The 18,316-nt window shown below is 39.3% G+C and overlaps 1 protein-coding gene across 1 annotated transcript; it reads left to right on the top strand.

Annotated features, from left to right (window-relative positions):
* The first annotated feature begins 10,208 nt into the window (after positions 1 to 10,208).
* On the top strand, positions 10,209 to 16,978 carry LOC310928117 (WD40 repeat-containing protein SMU1). Its single transcript, XM_083890604.1, has 12 exons — positions 10,209 to 10,312; positions 11,084 to 11,294; positions 11,389 to 11,541; positions 12,428 to 12,538; positions 12,618 to 12,746; positions 12,834 to 12,953; positions 13,042 to 13,158; positions 13,917 to 14,044; positions 14,142 to 14,268; positions 15,229 to 15,396; positions 15,485 to 15,637; positions 16,605 to 16,978. The coding sequence occupies exons 1-12, from the start codon at positions 10,287 to 10,289 to the stop codon at positions 16,701 to 16,703; spliced, it is 1,542 nt and encodes a 513-aa protein (XP_083746730.1). The 5' UTR covers positions 10,209 to 10,286; the 3' UTR covers positions 16,704 to 16,978.
* Positions 16,979 to 18,316: the final 1,338 nt, after the last annotated feature.

The following is an 18,316-nucleotide window of genomic DNA, read 5'->3' as shown; positions in this document are numbered from 1 at the left end:
GTGGGGATTAGGTCATTTGGACAGTGTGAATTGAGATTGGCTTCTTTCTCTCTTTTTTTGTCACCAAGAAAACACAAAGAAAGCTCATTTTCGAATGTTAAAAATAAATCTTGCATGTCATTAAACATTGACAGACAGTAATTATCATACCTCCAGAATTTGAATTGCAAATCGGGGGGAAAAAAAGCATTCTTGCCGTCATTATCAGGCTGTGACCTTTGCAAATGGGTTTTTCTCCTTACACTTTCCTTCAGTCGTGACTCAGACTCGGGGCAAAATGAGTAATATAACACTGAGAGGTGCTGCAGGTCACATGACATCAGCGCCGCCGGCATTTCAGATTTCCCTCGTCCATTTCTGCATTCAAGTTCACTTTTTTTACCGCTTGCACACGTGTCACACTGACACTTCATCCACCATCCTTGCTGTGAGGTGGCGAACAAAATAACCTCAATCAGCAGAGGATGAAATGTCGAGGGTTTTGGGATCAAAAAAATCACACGAGGCTAAGTGGACGGTTGACGTGTTAATATGAACCCGAAAATAAATCCTCGGGAAGAAAGGAAATAATTTGATTTTAAAGCTAGAATAGGCGACTTCTTTGGGCTTTAAAGTTGTTATTAGGGCCGTGTTATTTTTGCAAAATCTGCCACATACACATCAAAGGCAAATGAAATTCCCTACCCAGGTTTCCATGGCAACCCGGAATCGAAAGCAGATGAGGAAGAAATTCCATGTTCCTCGTCCAATTTCCTAAGTTAGCAGCAGCAGCAGCAGCAGCGTTCACCACCCACACACACGCGGACTAACAGGGTAAATTTTAGCATATTTCTATGCACATAACAGCACAGAGTATAGAGCTGAGTCCCTGACTCTTCTTTAAAAACAGCACCATGTCCATATTATGAATTATGGCTCTATTTGCAGACAATAAAAATGGCACGTATACTACCGTTCAAGTTTGGGCTCACTTATACAATTTTTGTTGCGTTTTCCATTAAAAGTCACACTTATTCATCAAAAGAGTTGCAAAACGAATAGAAAATATAGTCAAGACATTGACGATGTCTTCAAAGAACCAGCAAAACTGTTTTCAAAAGGGTTTTATAGCCTTCTAATGCCATTAGCAAACACAATGTACCATTAGAACACTGGAAATGGGTCTTGGTAGTGTATATCGGGGTTGTGACCATGTGTAGTACCATCCAATAGCTTCCTGGTTGCAGGAGAAGATGAGGTAAACATGCAAGACATACCAGTGGACGGGCTATTCAGTCATCTTCATCTTATTGTCCTTTTGCTACTATTGCAATATATTATCACCTCAAAAGCCTAAGATAGTGGCAAGCAGCTAGTCAGGAACCTCCGATTTCCACCGGGGTGCCGCTAATGCGCCCGGTGGTAATTCGGGGTAATCGCGTATCTCATCTCTTACCCATAATGCATTAAACTAGACCGTTTCGTCCCATTTGGTTTGGTTGCTTTCACACCAGAGGAACCATACCAAAGCAGGGCGGATAAAAGACTCTGAGGTCTTTTAGGTTTCGTTTTCTGACGTAACTGGCAACCCGTGGTCGCTCGGCAGCTGAGACTCTACTGACTGCAATGATTGGTAGACGGCGGTAGGTGGCGCCACATGACGCCAAAACATGATTTCAAAACATAAACATGATTTGCAGTCTGCAAAATATTTTTTTTAATGCAAATATTTTGTCTGTACTGTTGTTGTTGGTGAGTTCAGTTTGTTATATGAACATTATTCCTGAGTCTCTGTGACATATTAGGAGGATTTTATGGCCAGTTGCTTTAGATTTATTACATAATGCACCTTTACCGTCCTCAATGTGACACAAAGGAGCTTTAAAGTGTCTTTATTTTGGACTTGCTAATGTTTAAGAGGAACCGAGTGTGAAACGCTCACCACTGTAGCTCCCTTTGGATTGTATTTGTCTCATGAAGAGTGCTTGTGTCACTGTGTGAGTGATTATGTGCCATCAGATGGCTTTGTTCCACTCCAACAACACACAATAATTAAACCACCACGGATGAATTTATTCTATTATTGCGTTCTCCGTGTGCCGGCGAATCATCCCGACTGTTTCCCAGTTCCCCGTGTGCACTTCACCGCGCCTCAGTGCGCCGTGTTGGGACCGAGTGCACGGCAGAAGAGAACAAAACAAAGGTAATCATTAACACGAGACAAAAGAAGGAGAATTGGACCTCCATACGTCTGCCGCCTTCCCTCTGGAGCACTTTCCCTTCAGCTGGGGACAGACAGAAGATGGATTTACTTATTATCGTGCCTGTGCATGCCAATGAGAGAGACTTGGGGAATCAATAACTCTCCGGGAGGAACGTGAGCAGCATACAAACGCTCGGTCAAGCCGGGTTACGAAATATCTGCTGGATAAATTATTAGCCAGTTTACGAAAGAAAATCACCACAATAATTAACTGCAAATAGCTGCATTCTGTGTGTTGTGTTTGTCCGTAATAGCCTCGTTTCAAGCTGCCAGATCTTCCTTCTGCAGCGTTTCAGAAGACAATGACCGTTTAACTGGGCTCTGCAACTTTGAGGGATTTTAACAGGCGCCTCTAAAGATGAGGCTGTCAGGTAAAGTCCTGAGACTTGGAGGGATTGAGCATACTCTTAGAAATAAGGGTTCCAAAAGGGTTCTTCTACAAGGGCTGAGGTTCTACTGGACCCATTTGCTTCTGAAAAACCCTTTCCCAGACAAAACGGTTGTTGGTAACACTAATGGTTCCAGTAAGAACCATTTTGATCCAGAGAACCCTTTAAAACCCCTTTCCTGAATAAAGGGTTTTAATACAAGGGTTACTGGTGGAACCCTCCAAAAGGGTTCCAGGTGGAACCTTTATAAAAAGGTTCTACCTGGCAATTTTATTTCTAAGAGTGTACGCTCTTAGAAATAAGGGTTCCAAAAGGGTCCTTCTACAAGGGCTGAGGTTCTACTGGACCCATTTGCTTCTGAAAAACCCTTTCCCAGACAAAACGGTTCTTGGTAACACTAATGGTTCCAATAAGAACCATTTTGATCCAGAGAAACCACTTTCCTGAATAAAAGGTTTTAAAGGGGTTCTCAGGTGGAACCTTTATAAAAAAAAGGTTCTACCTGGAGCAAAAAAGGGTTCTCCTATGAGGACAAGGAGAAGATCCTTCTGAAAAACTCTTTCCCTAAGAAGGGTTTTTTTCGAGGTTTTCTTGGTAACATTAATGGTTCCAGTAAGAACCATTTTGATCCAGAGAACCCCTTTCCTGAATAAAGGGTTTTAATACAAGGGTTATTGGTGGAACCTTTATAAAAAGGTTCTACCTGGCAATTTTATTTCTAAGAGTGTACGCTCTTAGAAATAAGGGTTCCAAAAGGGTCCTTCTACAAGGGCAGAGGTTCTACCTGGAACCATTTGCTTCTGAAAAACCCTTTCCCGAAGAAGGGGTTTTTCAAGGTTTTCTTGGTAACACTAATGGTTCCAGTAAGAACCATTTTGATCCAGAGAACCCTTTAAAACCACTTTCCTGAATAAAGGGTTTTAAAGGGGTTGGTGGAACCCTCCAAAAGGGTAGAACCTTTTTTATAAAGGTTCTAGATCTGCTGTGTCCAAGCTTGGACGATGCGTTCAGGACCTGACTGTCTCCATGCCAAATACGCCGTTGTATGCACCGTTTGTAATTTGGCAGAGCAGTGATTACCAATTTATATTTTTGAAAAACACACCGAAGCCTTTAATCACAATAATGGACTCGCACTCGTCTCCTTTATTCCACACGAAAGCCTCTGCTCAATCATTTCCTGACCCAGCACATAATGAAGTGGTCCATCGACGACCATCTCGCCGCCAATTATGAGTTATAACCCCCGTTTGCTCTTGTCAAAACAGCTGACAGCCAGGTTTAAATGGGGTTTTTGTCGATCTGTTCAAACAGGTTAATTTGGGTTGGTGGGGGGTTTGAAACCAGTGGGAACTCGTTTAATCAGCATTCACTCACGGGTCAAATGACTGGAATTAGATTTATTTGCACACCAGTCAGTGATTGTGAATGTGAACTGCATTTAACCCGTCCTTTGGGGGATTGGGCACAGCAGCAGTGGCAGCAGCAGTGGCAGCATCATCGTCTGCAGCAACGACCAATGCTGGTTGGGTACCTTGTTTGCGGGACACCCCCAGTCCTTGGTCTGTCCCAGTCCTTGAACTGGCAACTCTCCCATTCCATTCCACTTATCCGTGGGTTGCCATAAATGTCATTATTACTCTATTGCATTGCATGTCTCTGCAGATTGCTGTCTTATAGAACTCAAATATATCCTGAAAGCTTGAGTTGCCCACAAGCAGCTAGCAGCTAGCTTGTTAATTACTAGCAGCTAGCTTCTTGTCGAGAATTAATGGTTAATATTTTATCTTACAATGGTAGTTTTCTTATTAAAACGTCATGAAAATGACAAAAACGGTGTCTCTAAAGCTTGAGTTAACCACAAGCATCTAGCAGCTAGCTTGTTAATTACTAGCAGCTAGCTTCTTGTCGAGACTTAAAGTTTAATATTTTATCTTATTATCGTGGTATTCTGATTCAAATATTATGAAAATGACAAAAGTGGTGTCTCAAAAGCTTGAGTTGCTCACAGGCTACTAGCAGCTAGCTTGTTAGCTTCATGCCGAGATTTAAACTTTAATATTTTGATCTTACTATTGTGGTTTTCTTATTAAAACATTATGAAAAAAAGAGAAGGTTCATGCCTCAAAAGCTAGAGTTGTTCATGAACAACTAGCTTCTACCAACTAGCAACTAGCTTCTTAGCGAAACTTAAGGTACATTTTTTTTTATCTTATTGTCATGTTGCTACTATTGCGATATATTATAACTTCAAAAGCCTAAGATACTGGCAAGCAGCTAGAGTTAAGGCTCCTAAGCATCTTAGCAGCTAGCTTAAAGTTTAATATTTTATCTTACTGTAGGAGCCAATGTGGGGTTTAGTTTGGGGTTGGTTTGGGTGGTTGGTACGGGTGGTTGGTACAGGATTAACGTCAACTGTTGGCCTTAAGCCTTTTGTTAAATATGTGTAGCTTTGTGGCTAATTTTGCCCTTTGGCTAAAGGGCACCTTGGGCACTTTGATGTCTTTGATGGCTATGATATAAAGAGGCATTGATATGTATGTACTAAGAATGTCTATAGCAGGCTAGGGCTTCATGTTAGCTTACTAAGTTAGGTGCAATAAGGTTTTTTGACCGTCAGGTCACTACATGATATATGGAATACGTTGTCTTACTGTTTGAACTTATTGGTCGTCATTTATCACCCGGAACGTCAAAGGAATATTTCTATGCATTGGTGATCCTAGACAGGCCTGGATACATGTGAACAGGAATATAACTTGGATGAACGGCAAGTGGAAATAAATGTGCAAACCCTTCATATGACTTTCTCTTGCCTTCGTGATTGATGAATTATAACGCAGCAGCTAGCCTGTGAGTTACTAGCAGCTAGGTTCTTGCCAAGACTTAACGTTTAATATTTTTTATCTTATTATCAAGGTTTTCTCATTAAAACATTATGAAAATGAGAAAAGTGGTGTCTCAAAAGCTTGAGTTACTCACACGCAACTAGCAGCTACATTATTAGCAACTAGCAGCTAGCTTCTTGCCGAGACTTAAAGTTTAATAATTTGTCTTACTATTGTGGTTTTCTAATTAAAACGTCATGAAAATGATAACAGTGGTGTCTCAAAAGCTTGAGTTACAAGCAACATGCAACTAGCAGCTATCTTATGAATAACTAGCAGCTAGCTTCTTGTCGAGAATTAATGGTTAATATGTTGTGGCTTCTTACCAACTAGCCACTTGCTTCTTAAGCGATACTTAAAGCTATTTATTTTTGTCTTAATGCTAATGCTAATGCTAATGGGAGAACAGATCCCCATAGATCCAGAGTAACGTCATCAGCCATGAAATTCAAGCGCTCTTAGGCCGTTGAACCCAGAAACGTCTGTGTTTATTTTTAACTTTACTTCATAGAACCCAAACTACGTGACATTGGAGTTCCATAAATAGAACACATACTGACTAGCGGAATGCAAAACATTTGGCAGCGGTGGGATTTGAACCCACGCCTCCGAAGAGACTGGAGCCTTAATCCAGCGCCTTAGACCGCTCGGCCACGCTACCCTGTATGCTGTGATTTGACAGATGGACCAAACTGCTGTGTTACTATCATGGTTCCATGGTGGAGTCGTTCTGACTGATTTTATTCTGGTACCAAAACCAAGATTACCAAAAATGGAGCGGTTGGGGCCGGTAATTTTAGCTCTATTCCTAATAGAAACACACAAAAAAACTATATTTACCATAATGTACCAAACTGAACCAGTCTACTGCTTTGGAAAAATGGCTAAAACGGTCCAAATGTGCACATTTCCATGCAAATATTGGTATTAATCAAAGCACAGTCGATGTCACTGAGATTACAAGGCCACAGAGCACTGCTTATCATAATCAGATTAGAATTATAGCAGGTTTTTATCTCCCACTGTCAACAGGTTCAAACTCTGTCCTTCAGACATATTCAGTTGTTCACTCACATGTTCATTAAAAGCCTGATAAGAGTTTGAGAAATAAACTTTTAATCTCCCACGCCTCTTTGACTTTTAATGCCTGGAGCTTCTCAGCAGCTTCTACGCATCACTTTTATTGCGTCGTCTACCACTAAGCGTCGGTCGATATTTCCCACCTCGCACCTGATTGTGAATCTTAAAAAACCCCAAAAGCTGCCTTTTCCACTCTTCTTCCTCTTCCTCCTCCTCCTCATGCAGCTGGGAGACTCTGGTGCGTGGCCTGAATGTCTATGAAGCCCTGCAGAGAATGTTCTTTTCACAAAGCCTGACAAAAAGAAGAAGAAGACGCTTCAGAGTCGTTGATGTCAGACTAACATGAGTGCAGGCGCTGGAACGAGCAGAGATAGAGCAGTGAGAGCTCACTTACCCCGTTCAAAACATCCACCGTGTCAGCACTTTGTGTTATTTTTCTCCTAGCTTCTATTTGCATTGTCACGGGCAGAAGCAGAAGCGTGATCTGTGGTGTACATCACTTCTTATTCACGCAGCTTAGTGACGCGGCATATATCAGTTTGCACAATCCCGTTTCCAGCTCAGCGCTCCATCACCTCCGTGACCCCGTAATTCATCGAGCGGTGCTGCCGCTGCCGCGCGGTAGCGTCCCAGATTCTGTGTCTGTTCAATGGTGATTGTTTGCCTCCTCTTGAGCAAACTGAATGTAGATCTTCAGCTACAGTGTTGGCGCTTATTCCCCCCCGTGTTTGAGTCAAGATGGTTGAGGACATCAATATGGACTTGAGTTGCCCTTTTTTTTTAAGCTTTGTAACGCATGCGTTCGGAATAATAGACGCGGATACCGGTTTAGAGGCTCGTACCCAAGAAGTCAACAGCCTTCAGGGGCAAATCCATCGATATTTACTGCCTTACTACCAACACTAGCACTAGCAGCAGCAACAACATCACGATAACCAATATCTCTCTCACACACTCGTCACTCGAGGGCTGGTTGACTGATGCAGAAATCAGCCAAAGTAATGGACTGGTGTTCGTCGCATTGTCGGTCGCCAGTTGCACTCACGGGCAAAGCTCTGGAAAGTGGCGTCAACAAAACCCAAAACAGAGAAGCGAAACGAGGTCGTTTCATCGAGATGTTTTCTGTGATGAGATTCATGAAAAAAAAACATATTTATTTCTTGGCCGGATTACCCGTTTCAAAAAAGATGATATTAGATGATAAATTAGTTCAGAAATGGCAGTAAAAACGGTCAAAAATGTGATGTGCTATCTAAATCAGGTCATATAGAAAGGCAATTTTAAGAACACTTGGTACGTTTCATTCACAGTTTAATCTAGCTAAGGCCATAGTCAGATTAAGAGAGGCAACTTGTACCTCTGCGTCTGACTCCGCCTCCATAGGTGGCGCTGTATCGCTCTATAAGCTAGTGCGTCCTGTTGACCTTTACGTCACAGAAAAACAATCTGCGAATGGTGAACGCCACTACGACTAAGCGTATACATGCAGGAGTAATCGGACTATGAATCCCATTATCCAGGTATGTTAAATCTGCTAGCTTGATTTTACTAGCTATTTACTAGCTATTGTTAGCAATACCAGTCGATAACAACCTCTACTCAGTATTTTACGCATGTCCACGTTTAAATGTTGAGAGCAACTTTGAGTTTGACCGATTTACTGTGAAACAAATAAGACAGTAGTGCAATTAGCGGTAAAAAATAGCCGTGTGTCTACAGCGGCAGCCATCTTGGAAGCCTATGCCCGGTTTGGGGAGATTGCTCAGAGTTTCCTAGTCGGAAATTCCGAGTTCCGTCTTCAAATAGCGCTCGTGTGTGTTACATTGTTCCACCATATGGATCTTACAGTGCGTAATTTGTTATATAATTCTGAATTAATGCCATTAATGAAACCAAAACAGTCATTGTTAGACATGTTTTCTCATGCGGAATACAAAATGATGTGCGCAGCTTGTACATAATATACAAAAAATATTTTCACCCCCACGTGGTTCCTACAGTGTATAATTTCACCAGTGAGCAGATGATAAAGCCCAGTTCATGAGTCAGCTGGAATAAAAGCGTCTGCTTCCTTTGCTGGAGAAAAGTTTCTTTTGTGTTGGTAATGAGTTCTAATTACGACGTACGGGCCTGACTTTTTTTTAAATACGCCCCTGTGTAAAAATATAGAACTCCCTTTGTTTTTGTCAGTGATTGCATTACAGCCTCTTTGTGCCGCTGTCATTCTTCCAGTTCGGTGTTGTCTCACTCACTCACTCGTTTCTGCTTTGTCATGCCTGACTCATCGCACTGTTGTCTTGTGTTAATGTATTCACAATGATGGCAGCGTTTGGGTATTGTTTGAGGGGGAAAACACACACTCCCTCCCTCCTCTCTACATACTCTTGTCTCCGTCTGTAAAAGGCAAATCAGTCCAATGTCTGCTGTCTTCTTGGTGCCAAATGCATTTTCCAGTGTCGCCCTCTCTGGTCGGATTATGTCACGATTGCGGGGAAAACAATCAAACCCGGGGCCGTGGGACTGCACAGTGAAGAGCTTCTGCTCCGAGCGCCAGCATCATCATCATCATCATCATCATCATCATCAACATAACCTTGAAAGACCTTCACTGGCAGGAGGAAGGAGCCAGGAGGGCCTCTGACGCTGTGGATGTGCACACAGCGCCCCCTGTTGACCGTTCATGGGAAGAAATGACAATGACAGCAAACAGAAGATGGCTCAAATGAAAAGATAATCACAAATCATGTTTTACATACATTAAAGATGGAATGTTTGTGCTTTTACTTCATTAAAAAAAAACAATTAAATCAGATTGTAATTCATACTAGTGCAGTATATCACATTTATATATATAATATCTGCAAAAATATGCTGTATATATTCTGGTTATTCAATAGTCTATAGTGCAAATATTATTTTATTAGTATTATCTTAATATTTAATGATGTTGAATTGCATGTTTCTTATTTATTATGTTTTTGACATGTCTTTTTTGCTTTAACGACCTAAAATCTTATCTTATTATCGTATTTCTTTGCTTCCACTGTTGACACTATCTTTGTTTTGTGGCAAAAAAACAACAACAACAATAGCAGTTTTCATTTTGAGGTTTTTGGCAAACACTGACCTACATTTGACTCAGTGTTCTGCATTCTGTGAATTTTAATACAACAAACACAATTTAAAAAAAATAGCATTTGCATTTTTTTTGGGAGAATGGGAATGCTTTTGGGAATGCAGAGTCATGCTGAGTAATGGCTGCTTTTATCTTGTTTACCTTTGATCTAACGTTGACCAATTTCCCACAGAAGGGAAACAGCAGAAAAGTTAATAATTTTTTAAAAGTAAAAACAATAACTGGGGCTTTCCTCTCAAGAATTTAAGAACTCATTTCACATAGATTATATATATTGTTTTATATATGTTTTTTTTGTATTTATAGTTATTTGAAAATAAAATGGTGATTTTAGATAAAATAACTATTTGAAATGCATGACATAAACATGTTTGTATAATAAAATAATATTCCACCTTCACATTAACGGATCGAAGCTTTTATTCTGAAAACCCTCGGCTCTTCCTGTCACTTCCGTGTTTGCGTGTGTGTGTCTTACTTGCTGCCTGCTGCCGTATCCTCTGTAATTTTCTGCAAACTGTCTTCTGACTGCGATTTAAACGTAAATAATCATGTCTCTGGAGGTGGAATCCGCAGAGTAAGTATCCCAATGCACCCGCGTTAAATCGGCATCTTTTCCTCATCAACTTTATTGTTAAAAAGTCCGCTTTTAATCACGTTTTCTGCCAACGTGGCCTACCTCACCCGTTAGCGCTTTAAGCTAAGCTATGCTAACTCCCGGTTAGCTCCGTGTGGATGTTGCATTCCTTTTAATGGTGTTATTGCGTTAATGTGTAAAGAGTCTTCGGGTTGAACAACGAGTTATATTCTCTGTCGCTTCTGTTTTGTACTTTAATACATTTTATTAAGAAATAAGAGAAAGTGGAGTGGAAATAAAAGTTAGCGATATTAGCTAAAGTAGCACTTGCTGAGGACGCTGCTCTGTCCGAGAAGATACATGTTTTACACTTAATACGTCATTCATTCATTTGAGTGACTTATTTATTTGCGTTTAAAATGCTCTTTTGAGCTGTGCTGTATACAGTGGTCTATCAATAAACCATAAACCTATAACAATAATGGAAGAAAATACACTATCGATATGACATTCATGCTCGTGTGTATTTCTGTATTAACACATATTTGCATGCAGTATGTTTTTCATTAATCGTTTTTGTTGAGAAATAACAATTACAATAAAAGTGAAATACGAAAATTATACAGTAAGAAAGTTATGACAGTAAAATTACTTGTTTTCTAGTTAAAAGTTTCCTATTTACTTTAGCTCTTAAAGCTTTTTTCCAGTGAACAATTACAGAAGATATTTTTCACTAGCCACAGGATAAATTATTTATTGTGTTTTCCGCAGCGTGATCCGTCTGATCATGCAGTACCTGAAGGAAAACAGTCTGCACCGGACTCTGGCCACGCTGCAGGAGGAGACCACCGTGTCTCTGAACACTGTGGACAGTATCGAGAGCTTTGTGGCAGACATCAACAGTGGACACTGGGACACAGTCCTGCAAGCCATCCAGTCGCTCAAGCTGCCCGACAAGACCCTGATTGACCTTTATGAACAGGTGAGTGCTTCTAAAAACTGTCGTCTGACGACCTGGAGTCATAACCAGCACTTACTTTGATGTCGCCACGATCTAATCGATGTTTTCTGACCAGGTTGTGTTGGAGTTGATCGAGCTGAGAGAGCTGGGAGCGGCTCGTTCACTCCTCAGGCAAACCGACCCCATGATTATGCTGAAACAAACGCAACCAGAGAGATACATCCACCTGGAGAACCTGCTGGCTCGCTCGTACTTCGATCCCAGAGAGGTGAGTCCAAACCAGACACACAAAAACAGGTTGGTTCAGCCAACCTTCAGTGTTGGGTCATATATGGAGCGATAGGCACGGTTAAATAAGACAATTAAAGAGACAACACAGATGAAATTGACAGAAATGAATACAAATGTGAATTAAATTCAATTAAAAAGTATTACACCTGCTTAACAGTGGACATTTTTGCACTCAAGTTAATATAATAGAGAGTTTACTCTTCATGTCGGGTGTATTTAGATTTTTGACTATTGATGTTATGTAGAGCTGCAACTAACGATTATTTTCGTAATCGATTAATCTGTCGATCATTTTCTCTAAACACGTTGATCAGTGTTTGTCAAAGCTGGTAATTATGATGTTCTCGAAAGTCTTGTTTTTTTCACAAACCAAAATTATTCAGTTTTAATGATTTCTTTGTTATCTGGAGCAAAGAAACCAAGAAAATACATTTAAGAAGCTAATTTTTAGCTTGATTAATCGTTTCAGCTCTAGTGTTAATGTTATGTGCAGTTCCAAGTAAAAATAGGCAGAAAAATATCCTTTTATAGTGATATTAAGATTCTACAGACACGATTACGTAAAAACTGACACCTGTCACGGTATTTTCAGTGTCTAGGGTGAATAAAAATACATGAATAACATAAATATTATATTTTTTTCAAACTATCTAGTAGCTGTAATATCATTATCAAATGTTATTTGTGGTTCTCTAACCTTAGATTTTGTAGAATATTTAAGTTATCTTGCAGTTTGCATTAAAAACTGGTAATAGATGGTGCTTTTATTTTTGCCTTAAGTTCGTAATCGAAGCCCCAACAGCTAGCTTGGACTCGTGGTTTGAAAAAGTCAAATGTTATTGTTTGTATCTCGGTGCGTGTAGGCGTACCCAGACGGCAGCAGTAAAGAGAAGCGCAGAGCGGCCATCGCTCAGGCTCTGGCGGGTGAAGTCAGTGTGGTGCCTCCCTCTCGTCTCTTGGCTCTGCTGGGACAGGTGAGTGCACCTGTGAATGTGAGCCATGTTGTGTTAGCACACGGCTAAGATGCTAATTATGTTTTGTGTCCCTCAAAAGTCCCTGAAGTGGCAGCAGCACCAGGGTCTCCTGCCTCCTGGCATGACCATCGATTTGTTCAGAGGTAAAGCTGCCGTCAAAGACGTGGAGGAGGAGCGATTCCCCACGCAGCTCAGCAGACACATCAAGGTAACGGCACTTTTCTGAGAGTTATTGTCACGTTTGTGTCTTTAAACATGTTGTAATCTGGATTATTTTTCTCTCACCTGTCCACAGTTTGGACAGAAATCTCACGTCGAGTGTTCGCGGTTCTCTCCCGACGGTCAGTACCTGGTCACCGGCTCCGTGGACGGATTCATCGAGGTCTGGAACTTCACCACAGGCAAAATCAGAAAGGTAAACGAACCCGGATGATGCGACCGCGTGGCTTCATGTTAAACCGGTGACCCGTCTGTGGTTTAAATGGAACTGTGAAACCCGACAGGATCTGAAGTACCAGGCTCAGGATAACTTCATGATGATGGACGACGCCGTGTTGTGTATGGGCTTCAGTCGGGACACGGAGATGTTGGCCACTGGAGCGCAGGATGGGAAAATCAAGGTAGGCGACAAAACTTCACTTTAATTCACTTTAACTCTTTATGTCGTTGGATTACATCCTGAAATTAGCCATTAAATTCTTAATTAAACACGTGAATAATAGTTTAAATTTGATTTTGTGGCAAATTTTCAGTGTTTTCTTTTACATCTGCTCTCTCTCACATAACAAAAAACCTCTGCACTCTTTGTTACGTGACTCAAAATTTTCACAAAATGCACATTTGAACCTTTTAAATGTTTGTCTTTTGTTGCTAATGATTATTTTCATAAACGATTCATCTGCTGATTATTTTCTCAATTAATTAATTAGTTGTTTGGTCCAGAAAAACGTCGTTTTTGGTTTGGGAAAATGTTGTTTCCCAAACCTTGTGGTTATGATATTCTTAAATCTCTGGATTTTCTTTAAACCAAAGTTATTGTAATAATGGTTTCTTTGTTATACGGAGCAAAGAAAACTACAAATATTCACATTTAAGAAGCTGAAAATCGATTTAAGACCTTTTAAATTAATAATTATTTCTTATATTGCTGTTTATATCTTCTTAAACATCTTTTAGACATTTTATTTCACATTTTATTATTCTTTACATGCATATTTATTGAGCTTATATAACATATCTTCTTTTTCCTATATTTTAAGAGTTGTAAAGTGTCTGAAACTGTTCCTGTAACACAATAAAAACATACAGTCCAGTATAAATTAACAAGAAAAGATGACGTTGGTATTAAAACGTGTGTGTGTGTGTGTGTGTGTTCTAGGTGTGGAAGATCCAGAGTGGTCAGTGTCTGAGGAGATTTGAACGCGCTCACAGTAAAGGAGTAACGTGCGTCAGCTTCTGCAAAGACAGCAGTCAACTCCTCAGCGCCTCCTTCGACCAGACCATCCGGTAAATAATCATCATCATATGTGACCTTCACTTGTCCTGGTTTCTCCTTCTTGGATCATGTTTGTGATTGTTTTTGTTTCTTTTGTTTCACATGAAGAGTCCACGGACTGAAGTCGGGGAAGTCTCTGAAGGAGTTTCGCGGTCACTCGTCGTTCGTCAACGAGGCCACGTTCACTCCAGATGGTCACCACATCATCAGCGCTTCCTCTGACGGCACAGTTAAGGTAAGAGAAGCACTGATGGATCTCTAATTCTATATTTTTACAACCAAATTTTTCCCCTTTCCTTCTTAAAAATATATTATATAAATGACAAAGACATTTAAGACATGAAAAATCACAGAAACTGCAAAATATTCACATTTAAGAAGCTGAAAAATGATAGAAACTAGAAAATATTCAGGTTTAGAAGCTGAAAAATGACAGAAACTAGAAAATATTCATATTTAGAAGCTGAAAAATGACAGAAACAAGAAAATATTCACATTTAGAAGCTGAAAGATGACATAAACGAGAAAATATTTGCATTTAAGAAGCTGAGAAATGACGGAAAATATTTAAATTTTGAAGCTGAAAAATGACAGAAACTGGAAAATATTCACATTTAGAGGCTGAAAAATGATAGAAACTAGAAAAAATTCACATATAAGAAGCTGGAAAATCACAAACTAGAAAATATTCACATTTAAGAAGTTGAAAAATGACAGAAACTGGAAAATATTCACATTTAAGAAGCCGAAAAATGATAGAAAATATTCATGTTTAGAAGCTGAAAAATGACAGAAACTTGAAAATATTCACATATAAGAAGCTGAAAAATGACAGAAACTAGAACTTATTTACATTTAAGTAATTGAAAATAACCAAATCCTGAAAATATTCACATTTAACAACCTGGAGGTTGTTTTATTTATTAAAGAAAACACCTTATTTTAATCAATAACAGGCCTAAAAACTGCTCTAACTCAATTTGATTCATTAAATCAAGTAAACAATCAACTTCCCTGTCCTTTAAAGTTTCCATTCCATGTCTCATATTTGAACAACTTAAGTCTTAAAGTTGTATTTATTTATATTTATAACCTAGAGGTTTACCTAGACTTTTTTGTTGTACATAATTAGCGTAAAGAGCAATAACAGCCTGATTGTGATTCCTCTTCACTGTCAAAAACTCAATCCTTGCAGCTGTGGAACGTGAAGACGACCGAGTGCTCCAGCACCTTCAAACCTCTGGGCACGTCGGCGGGCACCGACATCACGGTCAACAACGTCCTGCTGCTGCCGAAGAACCCCGAGCACTTTGTGGTGTGCAACCGCTCCAACACGGTGGTCATCATGAACATGCAGGGACAGGTCGGTCCACGTCACTGTCGCTGACACTGTCGCAGTCGTCTGGGTTAGATCATCTAATCTCAGATTAATGTGTTTGTTTGTGTCACAGATTGTGAGGAGTTTCAGCTCCGGTAAGAGAGAAGGAGGTGACTTTGTGTGCTGCACTCTGTCGCCCCGCGGAGAGTGGATCTACTGTGTGGGAGAAGACTTTGTGCTCTACTGCTTCAGCACAGTCACAGGAAAACTGGAGAGAACGCTGACGGTACGTGATATGTATATATGTATATATATATATACATATATATATATGTGTGTATATATGTGTATGTAATTGTGTATGTATATGTATATATTTATGTGTGTGTATATATATATGCATATTTATGTATATATATGTATATGTGTGTGTATATATATGTTTGTATATGTGTATATATATGTTTGTATATGTGTATATGTATATGTGTATGTGTATATATATATATATATATATATATATATATATATATATATATATGTATATATATATATGTTTGTATATGTGTATGTATATATATGTGTATGTATATGTTTGTATATGTGTATGTATATATATGTATATGTGTGTATATATATATATATATATATGTGTATGTATATATATGTATGTATGTGTATATATATGTGTATGTATGTATATGTATATATGTGTATGTATATATATATGTGTATGTATACAGATCACACTTTAATCCATGCTGGATTACATCTGTAAAAGAAACAGTATGGTTTATTTTTCTTGTGCTCTCTCGCCACATTTTCACAGAAAACCTAAGTAATAGCATCATAAGTATCTTGATGAACAACCTGAATTTTTTTGAGAAAAACAAGTGCAATTTCAACAATATTATGCCAAATTATCACTAATTCATCCCTCGGGCCGGATCGGACCCTCTGGTGTACCAGTTCTGGCCCTCGGGCCACGCGTTTGACACCCCTGATTTAAAGTGTTGTTATCAAACAGTATTGCTCACCATGACTTCTCAAGTGGAATACTGCGAGTGAGGTTTTTACATCATAAATACTCTTTTTTTTTTATTCTGTAATTCCATGTTAAATAAAGCGCTTTTATTTTGAAATTCAATCAAATATTGCCACAGTCAGACACTGTTATTGCAATATCATGATGGAAAAACTAGCCATTTCTGGACCAGATTAGATGTTTAGACTCACATGTTCTCTCCCTGCAGGTCCACGAGAAGGACGTGATCGGCATCGCTCACCACCCTCACCAGAACCTCATCAGCACCTACAGCGAGGACGGTCTGCTCAAGCTGTGGAAGCCTTGATGTGTGTGTGTGTGTGTGTGTGTGTGTGTGAGCAGATACTGCTCTCCTCACTCTGGACTCTTCACCTCCTCCTTCACCTCCTCCACCTCCTCCTTTGTTCTTCTGTTTTGTTTTCTTTTATACGTTGAAGGTTTGACACGTTCAGCTGCGTGTTTCCACATCAGTCGTGTGTGTGTGTGTGTGTGTGTGTGTGTGTGTGTGTAATAAATGTAAAAAGTGAGTGTGTGTTTTTGAAAACACGCAGCTTAATGTTGTTTGACAGTAAACATGAACTTTTTTTCCACTATTATTCACTTTTTGTGTCAGTTTTACTGAAAAGAATTCCCTTTTTTATTCCGTTTACAACCATAAAAATGACTTGTGCATCTTAAAAACCTCAAATCTGTGGCGTGGTCATGTGATTTAAAGCTGGGGTAGGCGAGATCTTTATAAATCTGTTTGGTATCAAGTTTCAGCTCCAGAATCTCCCTTTTTTAATCTGCTTTAGACTCGTTTTCTCTTTGTTATTGCAGCAGACAGGTGGCGCTCGCTCACACACTCTCCTCCTGAACTGTCCTGTCATTGGTCGAAGTCTCTCAGATTTCCACAAAACATGGAAGCATGTTTTTTTTTGCCTACCGCAGCTTTAAAGAGTAAATAATAAACACACACACTTTTGATTTAAACGTTCAGATACTTGAACAAAAACCATGGAGGAGGAGGCAAACATCTGGAGTGAAGATTGTAGATACTAGACTTTATTCAAACCTCCATTTTCTCTGTAAATATATTTTTTAATTGAGTTTTTTTTTTTTTTTTTTTTAAAGAAAACCTGGTTAAAATAGTGAGTTCATGTTTTTTTGGGGGACCGGAATCTTTTATTTTTAATTTTTTTATTCTTCAAACATCATAAAGAGATATTTTGACGTGTTTGAACAGGAAAAACGCGTGTTTTTAGTGATTATAACAGTTATTCACACCTGCGCGTTTGTCAAAATATACATTTCAGTTTTTATAAAGTTGTTTTCTTTGTGTCATTTCTACAGAGATTCTTTTTTTATATATATAATTCTACATATTTTTTTTAAATTCTGGAAACTTTTGCTCAAATCTGAAATGACGACGACTGCATTATAATATAATGTCGTGTCATTGAAGACACATGGCCACCAGGTGGCACTGTACTACCATCAATAATGATCTCTGTAGGACTTGATTTAGGTTTTCGTTTTCTCAATCCTGGTCCTCGGGGACAAACCTTTACCTGATCCAGATTTATCAGAATCCTGTGTGTGGTGGAGCAGTCTAAAACCAGACCAGGATCAGGATTGAGAAATACTTTAGATTCAGACTCAGCAGAGTCAGTTATTTAAAAATTTGACCCCTTTCTTTCAGTTTTCAGAGTCTAATCCTTGGATTAAACTTTGGTATTTCACCGTTGGTTCAAATCTGCAGCAAAAGACCTTCAAAATAAAAGCCTGCTCTGTCATGTTGACCTCAATATCACATTCTGTATGAAAAAAAAGTGTTTTCTTATAAATTGGACGGCCTTAGATGAAAACTTTCTTTGTCTGCATGAGTTCTGCTTCTCTGTTTGACTTATTTTGAAATGTAAAACTTGTGTTTTTCTTTCC

The sequence above is a fragment of the Microchirus variegatus genome, assembly GCF_963457635.1.
Source record: "Microchirus variegatus genome assembly, chromosome: 6".
Classification (NCBI taxonomy): domain Eukaryota; kingdom Metazoa; phylum Chordata; class Actinopteri; order Pleuronectiformes; family Soleidae; genus Microchirus; species Microchirus variegatus.
The sequence above is the reverse complement of the archived record's forward strand: the minus strand, read 5'-3'. Positions and strand labels throughout refer to the sequence as shown.